The sequence below is a fragment of the Megalobrama amblycephala genome, linkage group LG7 (genome assembly GCF_018812025.1).
Source record: "Megalobrama amblycephala isolate DHTTF-2021 linkage group LG7, ASM1881202v1, whole genome shotgun sequence".
Lineage (NCBI taxonomy): Eukaryota > Metazoa > Chordata > Actinopteri > Cypriniformes > Xenocyprididae > Megalobrama > Megalobrama amblycephala.
The window spans coordinates 6,651,697-6,668,468 of NC_063050.1; the positions used below are offsets into that span (position 1 = coordinate 6,651,697).

At 36.8% G+C, this 16,772-nt stretch overlaps 3 protein-coding genes across 3 annotated transcripts; all 3 read left to right on the top strand.

The window, feature by feature from the left end:
• The first annotated feature begins 3,792 nt into the window (after positions 1-3,792).
• On the top strand, positions 3,793-5,190 carry LOC125271623 (CMRF35-like molecule 5). The gene is made up of 2 exons (XM_048195738.1): positions 3,793-4,704; positions 4,794-5,190. The coding sequence occupies exons 1-2, from the start codon at positions 4,647-4,649 to the stop codon at positions 5,138-5,140; spliced, it is 405 nt and encodes a 134-aa protein (XP_048051695.1). The 5' UTR covers positions 3,793-4,646; the 3' UTR covers positions 5,141-5,190.
• A 642-nt stretch (positions 5,191-5,832) lies between these two features.
• Positions 5,833-7,014, top strand: LOC125273079. The gene is made up of 4 exons (XM_048198348.1): positions 5,833-6,040; positions 6,169-6,264; positions 6,402-6,475; positions 6,570-7,014. The coding sequence occupies exons 1-4, from the start codon at positions 5,833-5,835 to the stop codon at positions 6,810-6,812; spliced, it is 621 nt and encodes a 206-aa protein (XP_048054305.1). The 3' UTR covers positions 6,813-7,014.
• A 2,223-nt stretch (positions 7,015-9,237) lies between these two features.
• On the top strand, positions 9,238-11,426 carry LOC125271620 (CMRF35-like molecule 5). Its single transcript, XM_048195736.1, has 6 exons — positions 9,238-9,359; positions 9,449-9,769; positions 10,588-10,677; positions 10,775-10,873; positions 10,998-11,053; positions 11,191-11,426. The coding sequence occupies exons 1-6, from the start codon at positions 9,302-9,304 to the stop codon at positions 11,383-11,385; spliced, it is 819 nt and encodes a 272-aa protein (XP_048051693.1). The 5' UTR covers positions 9,238-9,301; the 3' UTR covers positions 11,386-11,426.
• Positions 11,427-16,772: the final 5,346 nt, after the last annotated feature.

Sequence of the window (16,772 nt, forward strand, 5' to 3'; positions counted from 1 at the left end):
CAGCTGTTTTCCAGCCATCACCACTTCTCAAATCACCCAACTTGACATACCCCGCCTTCACAAAACAGCTTTCCACCGATTTAGAGGACAAAATCTTCGTTCTTATTAATGGATTATGGAACAACGGTTCTCCCAATATCCAGTCCTCAGGGTTTAAAATGTCTCTGTGTATAAAAAATGTCTTTTTCCAAGCTGTTATCATTGACTTATAAAAAGGTGTTAACTCCTTCAAATCCACTTCATCAATTTGTAGTAAAAAAAGCTGTTTATCATACAAAAGGCCAGATGTTTTTCGTAGAAGAGCCCAAGCAACATTAATCCACCCAACATTCTCTTCATACAACAGTCTCTGTGCTGCTTGTAACCGAAAGGCATTTATACGACTTCGTACCTCTATTAGGCTTTGCCTTCCTTCATTCACTGGTAAGTAAAGTGCAGGCCCAGGAATCCATTTCTGACCAGACCAGAAGAAGTCCACCAGTTTCCTCTGAATATCCTTTATGCTTTCATCTGTTGGCTCAAGTACATTCAGTCTGTGCCATAACATAGAGGCAGTCAAGTTATTTATAATTAAAACTCTGCATCTATAAGATAATTCGGGTAATAGCCAATTCCACTTAGACAACTTGGCAACAACCTTTTCAAGCAGACCCTCCCAGTTCTTTTCTTTATACTTCTCAGAACCCAAATACACCCCCAACACTTTCATACCTTCCCTCCCCCATTTCAATCCTTCAGGAAGTTTAGGTATCCCCTTTTCAACCCAGGAACCCACAATAAACCCTTCACACTTTGCCCAGTTTACTTTAGCTGAAGAACATTTCTCATACAGGTTTAAATTTTTACAAAGTACCTGAACATCATTTGGATTTGTGATAAAAACGGTTACATCATCAGCATAAGCAGAGATGGAAAACCTTTGTCTTAAAATATCACCAGGTATCAATAAACCTTTTAATTCAGTTCTCAGCTTACATAGAAAAGGTTCTATAGCTAAACTATAAAGCTGCTCTCTCATAAGAAACAAATTGTCCATTATTGTACGCCCAGGAATACAGTAAGTTTGTTCTCTTTCTACCACAACATGCAAAAATTTCTTTAATCTGTTGGCTAAACACTTAGACAGTATTTTATAGTCTAAACACATTAATGACACTGGGCGCCAATTTTTTAACAACCCTAGGTCTCCATTTTTTGGCAAAAGTGACAACACAGCTCTCTGGCAGGTTTTTGGTAAACATCCTCTTTCAAAACACTCACAAAACACATCATACAAATCTTTTCCTAAAATACCCCAAAAGGCTTTATAAAATTCTGATGGTAACCCATCAACTCCTGGTGACTTTCCTGTAGAAAGCTGTTGCACGACATGTGAAAGTTCATCAAAAGAGATCATTTTGTCCAGTTCCTCTTTTTCCTCAGGCCTTAATTTAGGAAGGTCCCTTAATAACTGGTCCATAGATCCAAAATCACAGTCTATATTTCCAAACAGATCTTTATAAAATTCAATCCCAATCATTCTCATTTCTATTGGATCTGAAGTAATTGATCCATCATTTCTTTTAAGATGCAGCATACATTTCTTTTGTGCTTCTTTCCGTTCAAGTCCAAAAAAAAAAGCAGTTGGAGCATCCATTTCCTTAATTGAAGACATTCTAACTCTAACTAGTGCACCTTTAACTCTTTGTTCCAACAATGACTTCAGCTCCATTTTTTTCTTTTTTACAATATTCATTGACCCATTGTTATCAACATCAATCATTTTTTTTTCCATTTCATTAATCTCAATCTCCAAATTTGTAACCGTTCTCTTCACTGCAACAGTAACATTATAAGAAAATTGTTGACAAAAAACTTTGATCTGTGCTTTTCCCACTTCCCACCACTGAGTCATATTTTCAAAATTATTTTTTCTCTGTCTCCAAATTTCCCAAAAAATACAAAATTTCTCAAAAAATTCCTTGCCTTGCAACAATTTTACATTAAAATGCCAATAAAATGTAGATCTTGACACTTTTACAATATTATAGTCTAAAGTCACCATATGATGGTCTGAAAAGCCATTCGGTAAAATTTTAGTATTAATAACTCTATTCATTTCTGATTTACTTATATACAACCTGTCCAATCTAGCTCCTGTCATAACAGAATCTAATATCTTTATCCAGGTATATTGCTTTACAATCTTATTCCTACTTCTCCACACATCCTCTAAATTAAAATTCTTTGTGACATCAAATAATACCTTACTGGATTTTTAGTGAGGCTCCTCCCCATTCATATCCAGTAAAAAATTAGTTGTGCAATTCCAGTCACCTCCTACTACAACACAATAATTACCATCATCATATTGCTTTATTGCATCATTTAACTTCTGAAATGTTATTTCACGATGCAATCCTATATTTGGAGCGTATACATTAATGAAAAGAAATGTAACACTTTTAATTTCTGCTATAACTAATAAAACTCTACCTTTTTCTATCTTTATTGTTGTCACAATTTTAAAGCCAAAGATTTCGAGAAGAGAATTGCAACACCCATACTAAAATTTGTCCCATGGCTTAATTTACACTCCCCTTCCCACCATCTATACCACTCCACTTCATTATTTCTATCAGAATGTGTTTCTTGTAAGAAAATTACTTTAACATCATTTAATTTAATAAATTCAGAAATCATTGCTCTTTTAACCCTATCTCTTCCCCCATTTATGTTTAAAGATCCTACTCTTACAACCTCCATAAAAATGTTCCAAAAGAGGGAAAAGAGAGACAGAAAAAGAAGAAATAAAGACACCCTTAGTGAATTACACATCATTATTCAATTTAATTAAATTTCCTTTTCTTTGGGGTTTTCCCCTTCCTTATTTTCGTGACAAACTTTTTCAAACAGAACCTCTTCCTCTTACTTAGTTTATCTTCTCCAACTCGTTTCATCCAGTATAAAACAGAACATTCAAATTTCTTAGTATCAACGAAGTAATCCTTCACTTCTGCTACTTTCCCAAAAGTCTCATCCAAAAAAGCATCTATTTCTACCAAAGAATAAACCTGTTCACATCCCACCTGAGATAAATTTGACACATCTGATATGTCTGACAATGCATCATCCTCACTTTCCTCCTTTCCTCCCTTATCAACCATTTCTCCAGATTGATTTTCCTCCAAAATCACCATCCCTGCAACACTTGACTGATCCCCATCAACTAACATCACTTCTTCAGTACTTTCCACCTTTCCTCTTTGCTCTTTCCTTTTATTTTCTGTCCTCACCTTCTCTTCAAACACCTGTATCTCACTATTAATATCCTCTACTACCCTCAACACAGAACCATTAGTTTCACCCTCAATACCAACACTACCTTGATCCTTTTCATTCCCCTTATTTTGATCCTCAGTTTCCACTCCTTCTTTCACGATAATTTCCTCCACACCACCATTCAAATCCACTTCGGTAAAGTTGGTTTTATATTCACACATTCGGACTTCTGATAAATTCAGACTTTCCAATAAATGTGCAATAAATTAATGTTTGCGAATTTTAAGCACCGACATGATATTGACAACCAACGATTGTCAACTTACAACATTTTTCACAGTCGATCAAAATAGGCAAGTATTGTTTTAATGGCATATTTACTTGTGAATGTCCACTGAATGTCCAATGTAGTGTGATTAACAAGGCTATTGAATACGGATGTCCGAATGTGCGAATATAAAACCAACTTTACCCAAGTTTCAAATCCTTACTCTGACCTGTCTCATTTACCACTTCATCCCTTTGTGGGCAAGACAATCTTACATGTCCTACAGAACCGCATTCAAAACATCGCAATTCTCCAGTATTTGCATACAACATGTACGACTTTCCTTCGTACACGCAACGAAAGGACACGTTTAAAGTCGGAGCATTCAAAAACATAAACACCTGCCGTCTGAAGGACAACACGTGCTTCAAGGATTCATGTTTACAACCAAGCGGCACCATCTTAATTCCACTCGCAAACTTTCCATACCTAGCTCACGCTGTATATCCTCATCCGGAATAAATGGCGGCACATTTGAAATTATTACCTTTACAGTTGGAGATACTAAAGGTTGAACAATAACAAAAGCTCCACTTACCACAATGCCGCTCTCTACCAACCGATTCACCATTTGTTCATCCTTCAAAAAAACCACCACGGCCTTATTCATCCGGGATGCTGAAATTATGTTTTCATGTCCCACTTGCTCAGCAACATCAACTGTTCTCCAACTTGAGTGATGCATCTAATTCCGTGACGGAGCGACAGTGACGGCGTTCGCACATCCAGGTGCGACGCCATCCCTGCACTCGCCACGTGAACTCCTCACACACCGTCAATGAAACCTCAAACTAAAATTTTATCTCTAGATTTTATGACAGCTTTTAGATATCAATTTTAAGTAAGAAAGAAAAAAAAGAAAAGTCCATAAACTTCCCCCCTCACCGTGACTCCTCTCCCACTTCAAACCGGAAGGAAGGAAAGAGAGAGAGAGAGAGAGAAACTGTGTGTGAGTGTGTGTGAGAGTGAGAGAGAGAGAGAGAGAGAGAGAGAGTGAGAGAGAGAGAGAGCAGCTCTTCATGAAGTCTGTCCACCAGCAGCACACAGATAAAGCAGAATGATCCTCATCTGTGATCATAAACTTCTCATATTTAACCTGCTGCTCATCATGTCAGGTAAGAGTTTATTCTGTGTTTATTCTCAGCACCTGTTCTCAATCAGGTCCATGTTTGCTCTGAGCTGTTTCTCTCTATTTATGTTTTAGTGGTGGCATGTGAGATGAAGATCTTGACTTTCACTGCTTATGAAGGAGGAAAAGTTGAAATACGGTGTCCCTATGAGTCTGGATATGAAACACATAAGAAATATCTCTGCAGAGGAAAATGTAAAGTACTGGATAAAGACATTCCTGTTGAATCTGGATCTGCAGCTAAAGACGAGAGATTCTCTCTGACCGATAACACAACGACCCACATCTTCACTGTCACCATCACTGATCCGAGAACAGAAGATCAAGGACAATACTGGTGTGCTGTGGAGAGGAAAGTATACGATGACTATACAGAGATTCATCTGGAAATTAAACATGGTAAGTCAGAATATACTGTATGAGTGAAATAGTTCATCAGTGCACACAGATATGGTGTAACATACATAAGCATAACTAATATATATTTAATATACTAAAGTATTACAGAAGTCTCTTAGTGTCTGTGAGAGTATGTATCGTGTGTTATAAAGATGTAAAGAGGCGAGATAACAGAAACCACAGTATCCTCTGCCCATGATGAGTTCACACAACACAAATACTGACCCACATCACTTCCTGACACATCACATGACATACAGTTTCATTTATGGAGGAATAGTTCATAAAAAAAAAAAAAAAAACAGAAATATAACTGCACAACTCAAATTCTTAGACTTGTTTCATCCAGCCTTTTCAAAGGCCTATTATTCTTTGAAGAAAAATAAAAGCCAAAGAATTTGAGATGCTACCAGCCATTTTAAATGCTTACTGATTATATGATTACTTTATAGAACTGGTGAAGATGCTGAACACACATCGCTGTTCACACATACGTCATTGTATATTCACCACACCCTTGACACTAACAGCTGCATCAGGGGAAGTACAAAGATCACATGATCTTGTGCCACTATTAGACTGTAAAAATGAAACTATATTTATTCTGAAATGCATGTTCAATATATAAAACGTCTTGCTTAAACAATATTAGTTTTTTTTTTTTTTAATCTCATCATATCTGCAATAGACTGCAGACTGTCATGCATTAAACCAGATGATTATTTGTGCTTCAGTCACTTCAGAGTCTCCTAAACCAACCACAACAGCTTCAGATCACAGCAGTAAACCAGCAGATACTGCATCTAACAGACCCGTCACATCTGTATTTCCTTCATCATCATCATCATCATCATCATCAACATCTTCAGCAATATTGATGCTCTCATCATCTAATAATGCAGCGTCATCAAAACCAGAACAAGGTATGAAGAATTTAGTTGTTTAAAGTTTTTGACTTAGTAAATGCCTGTCCAGAGACTTTTTTCTCAAGTTTCATCAGAAATAGGACATTTAGACTCATAATCACATGGTTTTGTTGTCTGTTTTCAAGGTTTTGCCATGATGGTCATGTTGATGGTCGTAGGGATCCTGACAGGGTTTGGATTCTCACTGTTCATGTACTTCAGATGGAGACAAAAGAAAGAAGGTAACCGTCTTTCTCATGAATCATTTTATTACCTCTCATTTTCATAGTCAAACTGAACTTCAGTGTCACAAAGCTGTCAAAATAAAGGCCTTTAATACATTTTGCCACAAAACAATAAATCTGGTGTCACAAAACAGGAAATCAGCCCAGAGATGTTGTTCAAGGCCCGACTGAGCATCTGCCCAACAGAGATAATGAACCAAACAGAGACGTGAGTTCATCATGTGTTTGAGTTTGATCTTTTATTAGTGGATTATAATCATCTTCTCCACTCTAAACCATTTGTTTTTACTCTCTTCTGTCAGGTCTCTCATACTGTCTCTGATTATGAAGACATCAGTGACACTCTTGATCATCCTGTCTACAGTTCAGTCCTTCCTGTATTTGATGAACACGACGCCTCTGTTCTATTGACGCCTCTAGCACAATTACCCAGCAGCCCCTCTGACAATCTCACCTACTCGTCCATCAGATTTTCAGCTACACATCACTCAGACAGGACTTCTGACGGGCAGGAAACATGTGACCACACCACCGTTAGACCATAAAAGACTGTTCATGGACATCAGGTTGATTAAACCTGATTCACACCTAAAGTTATGTCCAGAAGTCATCTTGGCACACTATGAAAAGACGTCCACTGAGGAGCCAGAATGAAAGTTTCTGCACGTCTGATATAGACGTCAAAAAAGATGTCTTAAAAAAAACTTTCATTCCGGCTCCTCAGTGGACGTCTTTTCAAAAGATGTCAGTAGTAATGAAATTACTGAGATTTATCTTGAACATTTTCATGGAAACTACCATGAATAAATCTTATTGAACAATTTAATAATGTTAAAAATGAATCTATACCTGTATGATATTACACTGTAGCCACATTGAACCAGTGGTTTGAGAAATGGATGGATGATTCAGCTGTGGGCGCCATCTTCTGGCGAGATGCAGGAATTCATTCGGCACAACCCTCACAGTGCATTATGGGTATTCTCTAGCCGTTGAGCATGGCTGCGTTCCAGTTCGGTTTTAGACACGCACTCGCAAACTTCCCTAAACACTTCCCCTCGGGGGAATCCCTGCCGCCATTTTGAAGTGCGTTCCACTTCGTGAAGTGGATGAGGGAAGTTTATATGGACAGACCCCAGCTCCATAACCCACAATGAAACACGATAGTGACGTCACCGCACATCGCGTTTAATTTACCCCACCACAAACAACTCTATGATATATTAATTATTTTTTAAACATTTAAAACACACATATATACATATAGAATGCTGTATTAAACAATTTTGTAAGGGGAAAAAATAAATAATAAATCAGCTCCATTGCGGATTCCAAGTGATCAAGGGTTTAGGACGTTCCAGTTCAGCCCATACAAAGGTTCCGCCAGAAGTGGGCACTCGTGCAACGTAAGCAATGACATACATCCAAGTCAACGAGACCGAGTGAAGTTAGCGAGGGAAGGGCATTTAAAAAACGAACTGGAATGCAGCCCATATATTGGTTGTACACTTATTATTGTGGTGCATTGTGGGATTGAATGCGTGCACTCTTACCAGCATCCAGTTTGTGCTTGTCTAAATTAATTTCTAACATTTACAAAACGAGCCTACAATAACAGAAATGAGCCTTTTTAATGAAAATAAATTAAATTAAATGAAAATGTTTAATGAAATTAGAAAATATTTAAGAGAGTGTTGTTTAATTTAGTTTTATACATTTGTTCTCATATCTATTTAATTTGCTCTAATAATCTCAAGTTTTACTGGATTCTTTAGTTATTTTATAGTGTGAGTTTAAGTCTACTTTTTAATGCCCTTCCCTCACTAACTTCCCTCCGTCTCATTCACTCAGATGTACGTCATCACTTATGTTGCATGAGTGCCCACTACTGGTGGATCCCTTGAAATGTGTTTACATTGAACGCCCTAAACCCTTGATCATTGATCTTTTGACACTGGGTTAGATGGGGGTAAATTGGGGTGGAGTAGATTCCCTCAAGGGAAAGTGCTTAGGGAAGTTTGTGAGCGTATGTCTAAATGTGGAGTTAAACACAGTCCGGTTCCAGTGAAGGACTGTTACTTGATATAAAACCTTCAGATGACACAAAGTCTCTGTAAGTTACCAAAATCACACTTGAAACACACAGAGCTCATTCACAAAGCACAGTTGTGGGTCCTGAAAATAAAAAATAACAGAACTGTGTGAGTGTAACCATATTAAGGATTAACAGCTGTATTCTGCTGCTGTGTGAATGTACTCTATTATATTTGGAAAGATACATGGCAGTTGTATCATGAGCCATTAGTGCTTGACCCTGATTGTTTCTTGTGGTAGTAAATTCTTGTTCACTCAAATCTCTTTTGTCTTTCAGTCTTCTAATTTCATTCTTCAGTGAAGGAAAGTCACTGTTTTAGACAAGACTTACTATACCCCACTGTGAGCATGTTTACAGGAGTTAATTGTATATAGTAAGTGCAGGTACATGTTTCTGTATACTGTATGTGAAAGAACAGCAAAAGAGTTTAACAGTTGCTGAATCTTTTGTCAATCTTTTTGTGTGTGTGTGTTTTCACCACATTTAGACATAATATTGCAAAAAGAATGTTTTGTTCTTCTCATTATGGACACTAATGTAATTATTGGATCATACTGACACTAAGTGAACACATATGCAGGTTAAACACAGTATAATACTTTTGAATGATGCTTGACGTATCTTGGTTATCAGTGTTGATGAAATATATATTCAGTTGTGTTTTTGTGTACTTGCATATTAAAAGTTGTAAATCTCTTCTGTGGTCAAGAGTGAATATATTTGTGTCTGCGTAATGAATAAATGTAAATTAATTTACTAAATTTAATAAATATATCAATAGAGGGAGCTCCTGCTGCAGACACTGTATTCATAGAGAGGAGGAGCAAATGAGAGAGAGAGAGAAACTGAGAGTGTGTGAGAGAGAGAGAGAGAGAGAGAGAGAGAGAGAGAGCAGCTCTTCATGAAGTCTGTCCACCAGCAGCACACAGATAAAGCAGAATGATCCTCATCTGTGATCATAAACTTCTCATATTTAACCTGCTGCTCATCATGTCAGGTAAGAGTTTATTCTGTGTTTATTCTCAGCACCTGTTCTCAATCAGGTCCATGTTTGCTCTGAGCTGTTTCTCTCTCTTTATGTTTTAGTGGTGGCATGTGAGATGAAGATCTTGACTTTCACTGCTTATGAAGGAGGAAAAGTTGAAATATGGTGTCCCTATGAGTCTGAATATGAAACACATAAGAAATATCTCTGCAGAGGAAAATGTAAAGTACTGGATAAAGACATTCCTGTTGAATCTGGATCTGCTAAAGACGAGAGATTCTCTCTGACCGATAAAACAACGACCCACATCTTCACTGTCACCATCACTGATCTGAGAACAGAAGATCAAGGACAATACTGGTGTGCTGTGGAGAGGAAAGTAAATGATGACTATACAGAGATTCATCTGGAAATTAAACATGGTAAGTCAGAATATACTGTATGAGTGAAGTGGCTAATCAGTGCACACAGATATGGTGTAAAATACATATGAAATAAACTCAGAGGTAAAACAGAGGTTAGTCTGCATGTATGAGAGAATGTATTGTGTGCTAAAAGATGTAAAGAGGCGAGATAACAGAAACCACAGTATCCTCTGCAGATGATGATGATGATGATGATGATGATGTTCACACCACACAAATACTGACCCGCATCACTTCCTGTCACATGACACAGTTTTATTTATGAAGAACAGGATACATTTATATTTAACAGCATTACTGTTGACATCTATCACTTCAAACGTCCAGGTTTTCCAGGAGGACAGTACTAGTGTGAGATAAAGGCATTTCAAAATACTTAAATTTGTTATTTCTTCTGTATGCATCTGAGCATCACCTGCCATTATGAAAGAGATTTGAGGAATGATGTCAAATTCATCTGCAAAGAAGTGAGACATCGGCTATCAAAGTTTCATCAGAGACGAACAGTAACGGTTGCTTCTCTCTGAGGGATGAGGACTGTACTGAACAAATGTTGCTGGTCACACATACAGTACAGCGCTATATTTCCACCACACCCCTGACATCAGAGAAGCGTTAATAACAGCTTTGACTCAGAAGAGTTCACAAGAAACTAAAGGCGTCACATGACTTTGTGCCACTATAACACTTCTTCTGAATGCATGCTCAAATAAGCAAACAATCCTAAATAGTTTCTATTCTGCAATAACTGCATGAACTACAGACTGTCATTTAGATTGTTTTCATCTATAGATTATGTGCTTCATTTCCATCAGAGAGGAAGTCACCTGAACCAACCACAACAGCTTCAGATCACTCGACTGAACCAGCGGCTATCACTTCATTATCACCACAATTACAACGAGGTACATATTCTGTTACTTAAACACATCTGATTGTCCAGATCTCCTCAAAAACAGGACATTTGGGATTATTTTCAGATGTTTTTTTCCTGTTTTCAAGGTTTTACAGCAGTCATCATTATGCCGCTAGTCATGGGGATACTGATGGTGTTTGGACTCTCATCGTTTATTTATTTCAGACTGAGTCAAAGGAAAGAAGGTAAAACTGTCTTTCTCTCTGTCAAAACACACATCATTTTACATGCTGAAGAATGAAGCATTCTGATAACTTTCACATTAAAGGCCTTTAATTCATTTTGTCACAATCTGGTGTCATGAAACAGGAGTGCAGTCGAGAGATGTCGTTCATGTGTCGGCTGAAAACTTGCTTACTGAAGAAGTGAGTTTCATTGTGTGTTTGAGTTTGATCTCAATCAGTTTATAACCTCTTATTTGTGGATTCTAATAATCTTTATCATTGTCGTTACTCATCTCAAGAGTGTTTTACTGCGGCGACTCTTTCTTCTCTTATTCCAGGCCACTCATACTGTCTGTCATTATGAAGAGATCATTTGCACTAATAATCATGCTGGCTTCAGTTTGGGCCTTCCTGTGTTTGGTGAACATGACGCCTCTGACACTCTCACCTGTTCAACGGTCTTGTTTCAAACTACAGATCATTCAGACAGGACTTCAGCACGACAGGAACTATATGCAACTCTTAGTCCATGACCATGTAAAGCTGAGTGACACTGTTTAGTTACATATCTGAATCTGATGAAAAATGTTTATTAAAACTTCTTTTGACTTGAGCGATGTGTTTTTGAAATGCTGTGCCAAGAAGAGAGACATGAGCTCTGATTAAAGACATCCGTCTAGAGCGTGATGCAAAACCTGATCCAATGAGATCCAGAAAACGGTAAAACTTAACTGTTTAACTCTAGGGGAGTTGAAAAATGAGCCTATTTTCAAAAAAGTGGAGTGTTCCTTTAAGACATGCATTCAATCAACTGTAACCATAGCAACAGTTACTAAAGCAATATCAAAGATGGCAATGAAAATAAAACTGTAAAGTCTGGTCATACTTGATGTGACGCATCCATCAGATTTAAAAGAACAAGAAGGACATGCGGAATGGGGCGGGGCTACATGTGTCGCTCCGCCCCATACTTACTCTGATTGGCTCGGTCGTCTTTCATAGGAAATGTGTTTGGAGTCGTCTTCACTATAATGCAGAGACAATACAACATTAGCCTACATTCTGCAATGGCTAGATAAATTAATTATGAAATGTTTATTCGTGTACGCAAACCCTGTACTTGTGTTAAAGTAGAGAAACACTAATTAAATATTACTGCAGTAAAATAGAGGTTTCTAATGTGACAAATAAGAAGACCTAACATATGTTAGAGTTCAGTCTGACATTATTATGAATTATTGGGTGCACACCTGAACTGAGAATATCAAAATCAAGTGTTTATAATTCACTTTACTCACTTGTTAACTGCTGAAGGTTTAATCTTCTGATTTTTTTTATTTATTTGAATTTAATGTTTTGCCTCAATTTTGTTATTTTTAATTTAAGAAATCACGTTTTTGAATAAAAATGTTAGCAAACATTACCAGTGTTGGAGAAAGTTACTTTTAAAAGTAATGCATTTCAATATTGCGTTACTTCTTAAAAAAGTAACTAATTGCATTAGTCACTTTTTCTCATCTGGGCTGGTCTGTTTGTTTGTTTATTGTTATAACAACAAAAAAGTTCTATTGTTGGCAAATGTAAAGGCCCTTTTAGACCAAAAGTGAAATGAATAAGCCTCAGGCTGATGGAAATGCAAATTCACGTCTGTACAGTAGAGGGCGCAGTACAAACAAACAAGCCTTTCAGTATGGCGTTATTTTACTGTCAATTGTCGAGAGCACATTATTGTGACGCGAGAGCATATCAATGTAATGCGCGAGCGCAAATCTGTCCGCGCGCGGATTTCCTCTGCTCTCGCGCAAATCTGTCCGCTCGCGCGCGGATTTCCTTTGCTCTCGCGCAAATCTGGACGCGCGCGCTCAAATATACAGTGCTCTCTTATGAACTGCCTCTCCTCTCGCTCAGATATTGCGTGTGCACGCTCAAACTGTTTCCTGCGTGCTCAAACGTGTCCTGCGCGCTCAAACTGCACATGTGCGCTCACGAATCTCTCCGTGCTCTTGCAGAAATTAATTTGCCTTTTGGATTAAATGCTGTCAAAAGTTATAAACCAATCAGAAGAGACGACTGATCCATGAAAATGCTACATGGAATCTTATTGGCTGAGAGTGAACTGCGCCTGGAATTCTTTCGACAAAGATATGTATTTTATTTATTCACAATTTAATAATATTTATCAAATGTAACCTAGTCTAGCATCACATTACAGGTCAAACCCCTATTTATCTAAGCAAACAAACAAAAAATGTTTCTTAAAGTTATTGTGGTCATACGTTTTGTGTTGAAATTTAAAAAAAATAAAAATAGGTAACATTTTACAATAAGGTTTTTATTTGTTAACATTAGTTAATGTATTATCTAACATGAACTAACAATGTGCAATACATTACTGTAATTATTAATCTTTGTTAACGTTAAAAATACAGCTGTTTGTTGGTTGTTTACTTCACAGTGCATTTAATAATGTTAACAAATACAACATTTGATTTTAATAACGTATTAGTAAATGTTGAAATTAACATTAACAAATATTAATAAATGCTGAAGAAGAGCAATTCATTATTAGTTAATGTTAACTAATGCAGTTAAATAATGTTAACGCAACCTTATTGTAAAGTATTACCAACAAATATCTTCTGATTTAAGACCGAACAAGATCAGGGTCAAATCGTCATTCCCTTAATACTTAATGTGGAGATCACATATACCACTATAGTCAATTTCTTTTGAGGTCTGGAATTAATGATTCTGATACATCAAATACATTCTGATACATCAAATACATTTTAACAGTCACTGGTCACCACCTACTGGCAGAACAGTGTAACAACATTAGTTTCAACATTCATTTAGCTACTTATTTTAATTGCTGAAATCAGTGTATATTCAGACTATAAATTGTTATTGCAATACTTGCATTATTATTTAATGTTTGCAACACAGATGTAGCAATAGTATGTTGTTGAAAACACTTTGTGAAGCTGTTTAAAACATATAGCTTACATGACCACTGCTTTCAGCAGCAATGCAAAAGCAGGTTTAAATATTCTGGTATGATTGTAATTTCAAAAGGTTTAATAGACATAACCGAATCATTGTCATTTAGGAATAAGATCGCGTTCTTTTGCTTAATCGTGCATACACAAGAGCTTAGGTATTTTTGTATGTCATGTTTTATACCAGACCTCAAAAGAAATTGACTATAGTGGTATATGTGATCTCCACATTAAGTATTAAGGGAATGACGATTTGACCCTGATCTTGTTCGGTCTTAAATCAGAAGATGTTTGTTGGTAATACTTTACAATAAGGTTGCGTTAACATTATTTAACTGCATTAGTTAACATTAACTAATAATGAATTGCTCTTCTTCAGCATTTATTAATATTTGTTAATGTTAATTTCAACATTTACTAATACGTTATTAAAATCAAATGTTGTATTTGTTAACATTATTAAATGCACTGTGAAGTAAACAACCAACAAACAGCTGTATTTTTAACGTTAACAAAGATTAATAATTACAGTAATGTATTGCACATTGTTAGTTCATGTTAGATAATACATTAACTAATGTTAACAAATAAAAACCTTATTGTAAAATGTTACCTATTTTTTTTTTTTAAAAATTCAACACAAAACGTATGACCACAATAACTTTAAGAAACATTTTTTGTTTGTTTGTTTAGATAAATAGGGGTTTGACCTGTAATGTGATGCAGTTAGACTAGGTTACATTTGATAAATATTATTAAATTGTAAAGAAATAAAATATATATTTTTTGTCGAAAGAATTCCAGGCACAGTTCACTCTCAGCCAATAAGATTCCATGTAGCATTTTCATGGATCAGTCGTCTCTTCTGATTGGTTTATAACTTTTGACAGCATTTAATCCAAAAGGCAAATTAATTTCTGCAAGAGCACGGAGAGATTCGTGAGCGCACATGTGCAGTTTGAGCGTGCAGGACACGTTTGAGCACGCAGGAAACAGTTTGAGCGTGCACACGCAATATCTGAGCGAGAGGAGAGGCAGTTCATAAGAGAGCACTGTATATTTGAGCGCGCGCGTCCAGATTTGCGCGAGAGCAAAGGAAATCCGCGCGCGAGCGGACAGATTTGCGCGAGAGCAGAGGAAATCCGCGCGCGAGCACTCAGATTTGCGCTCGCGCATTTAAAATTGATATGCTCTCGCGTCACAATAATGTGCTCTCGACAATTGACAGTAAAATAACGCCATATTTCAGCTGCTGTCATTCTGGAGTACAGAAGAATATGAACCAGGAGAAGTAAATTAATACATACATGTATGGTCACATTTAGTTTAGAATAGCCATCATGTTCACAGAGCACACAACGCCTCTGCACCCAAAAATGAAAATAATGTCATTAATTACTCACCCTCATGTCATTCTCCACCCCTAAGACATTCATTCATCTTCGGAACACAAATTAAGATATTTTTGTTGAAATCCAATGGCTCAGTGAGGCCTCCATAGACAGCAATGACATTTCCTCTCTCAAGATCCATTAATGTACTAAAAACATATATAAATCAGTTCATGCGAGTACAGTGGTTCAATATTAATATTGTAAAGCAACGAGAATATTTTTTGTGCGCTAAAAAAAAAAAAAAGACTTTTTAACAATATCTAGTGATAACTAATTTAACTAATGTCATTTGTTTTATATTTACACCATGTTGATCACTTGTGTGTTTTGTCCTCACACCGCCATCTTGGTTGGCCTCCTCATTTAGATTATGAAGAAGTGACATCATGCATTAAACCCAATGACCCAACAGCTTCAGATCACACAACTGAACCACCTTCATCATCCTCTTCTGTCACTTCATTATCACCAATTGGTGCACTTGGAATAGAACTTTTTTCAGTCATATTATTGTTGCGTTTTTAAGTTGACTAATTAAACATTCAAAAATTCAAAATTGCCAATCGGTCATAGGACTGCACATACGCATTAGCTTGATCCCATCCTGAAAAATACATTTTTTTTTTCATGATTCGAGTGTTTAGAAACAAAATTTTCGAGACAGTTGTTGTCAGATTTCATTGGTGATTTCAAATATGAAATTTAATCAAAAGCTTTGAAAACAGCTTTGGAGAATATGATGTTTCCCCATTCAAAGAGATAGGAGCTGCACTTGGATGCCTGAGAGGCGTTTCAAAGATGGACGCCGAGTGAAATGCATTATGGGCAGTGATGTCATTATTGGATCATACTGACACCAAGTGGCCACATGCAGTAAAATATTTTTGAATGGTGGATGTTGTCTCTTAGTTATGAAGATCAGTGTTGATGAAATATATTTTCAGTCATATTATGTGTACTTAAAAGTCCTAAATCTCTTCTAAGGCCAAGACTGAATTTATTTGTGTCTGCTAAATGTCAAATTAAGGTTGAGTTTATTCAATGAAGAGGTTCAGTAGAGGGAGTTCCAGCTGCAGACACTGTATTCACAGTGAGGAGGAGCAACTGAGAGAGAGAGAGAGACTTTTGACTTTTCAAACCACTTTAATCATATAAACATTAAAAACCTTAAAACAAAACTTAACCAAACATATACCAACCAAAACATTACCAATTAAACACCAGATTCCCTGACTCACACACAGTCACCAAAGCCCCCCTAACATACCATTTCCATTCAAAATAAAGAATATTATTAGTATGTTGATACTACGTATATTCAATTACTATTCTAGACCAGAGTCCTGCACAGGTCCATTTTTGGAGACCCGCTCCCGCCCGTACCCGCAAAGTTCAGCACCAGATCCGACCCGTCACCCGTGATAATATCAAAATTAAATCCGCACCCGCCCAGACCCGTTAATATTTGGCCCGTTACCCGACCCGTGCCCGCGATAAATCACACATGCTAAAATCATTCCAATTAAA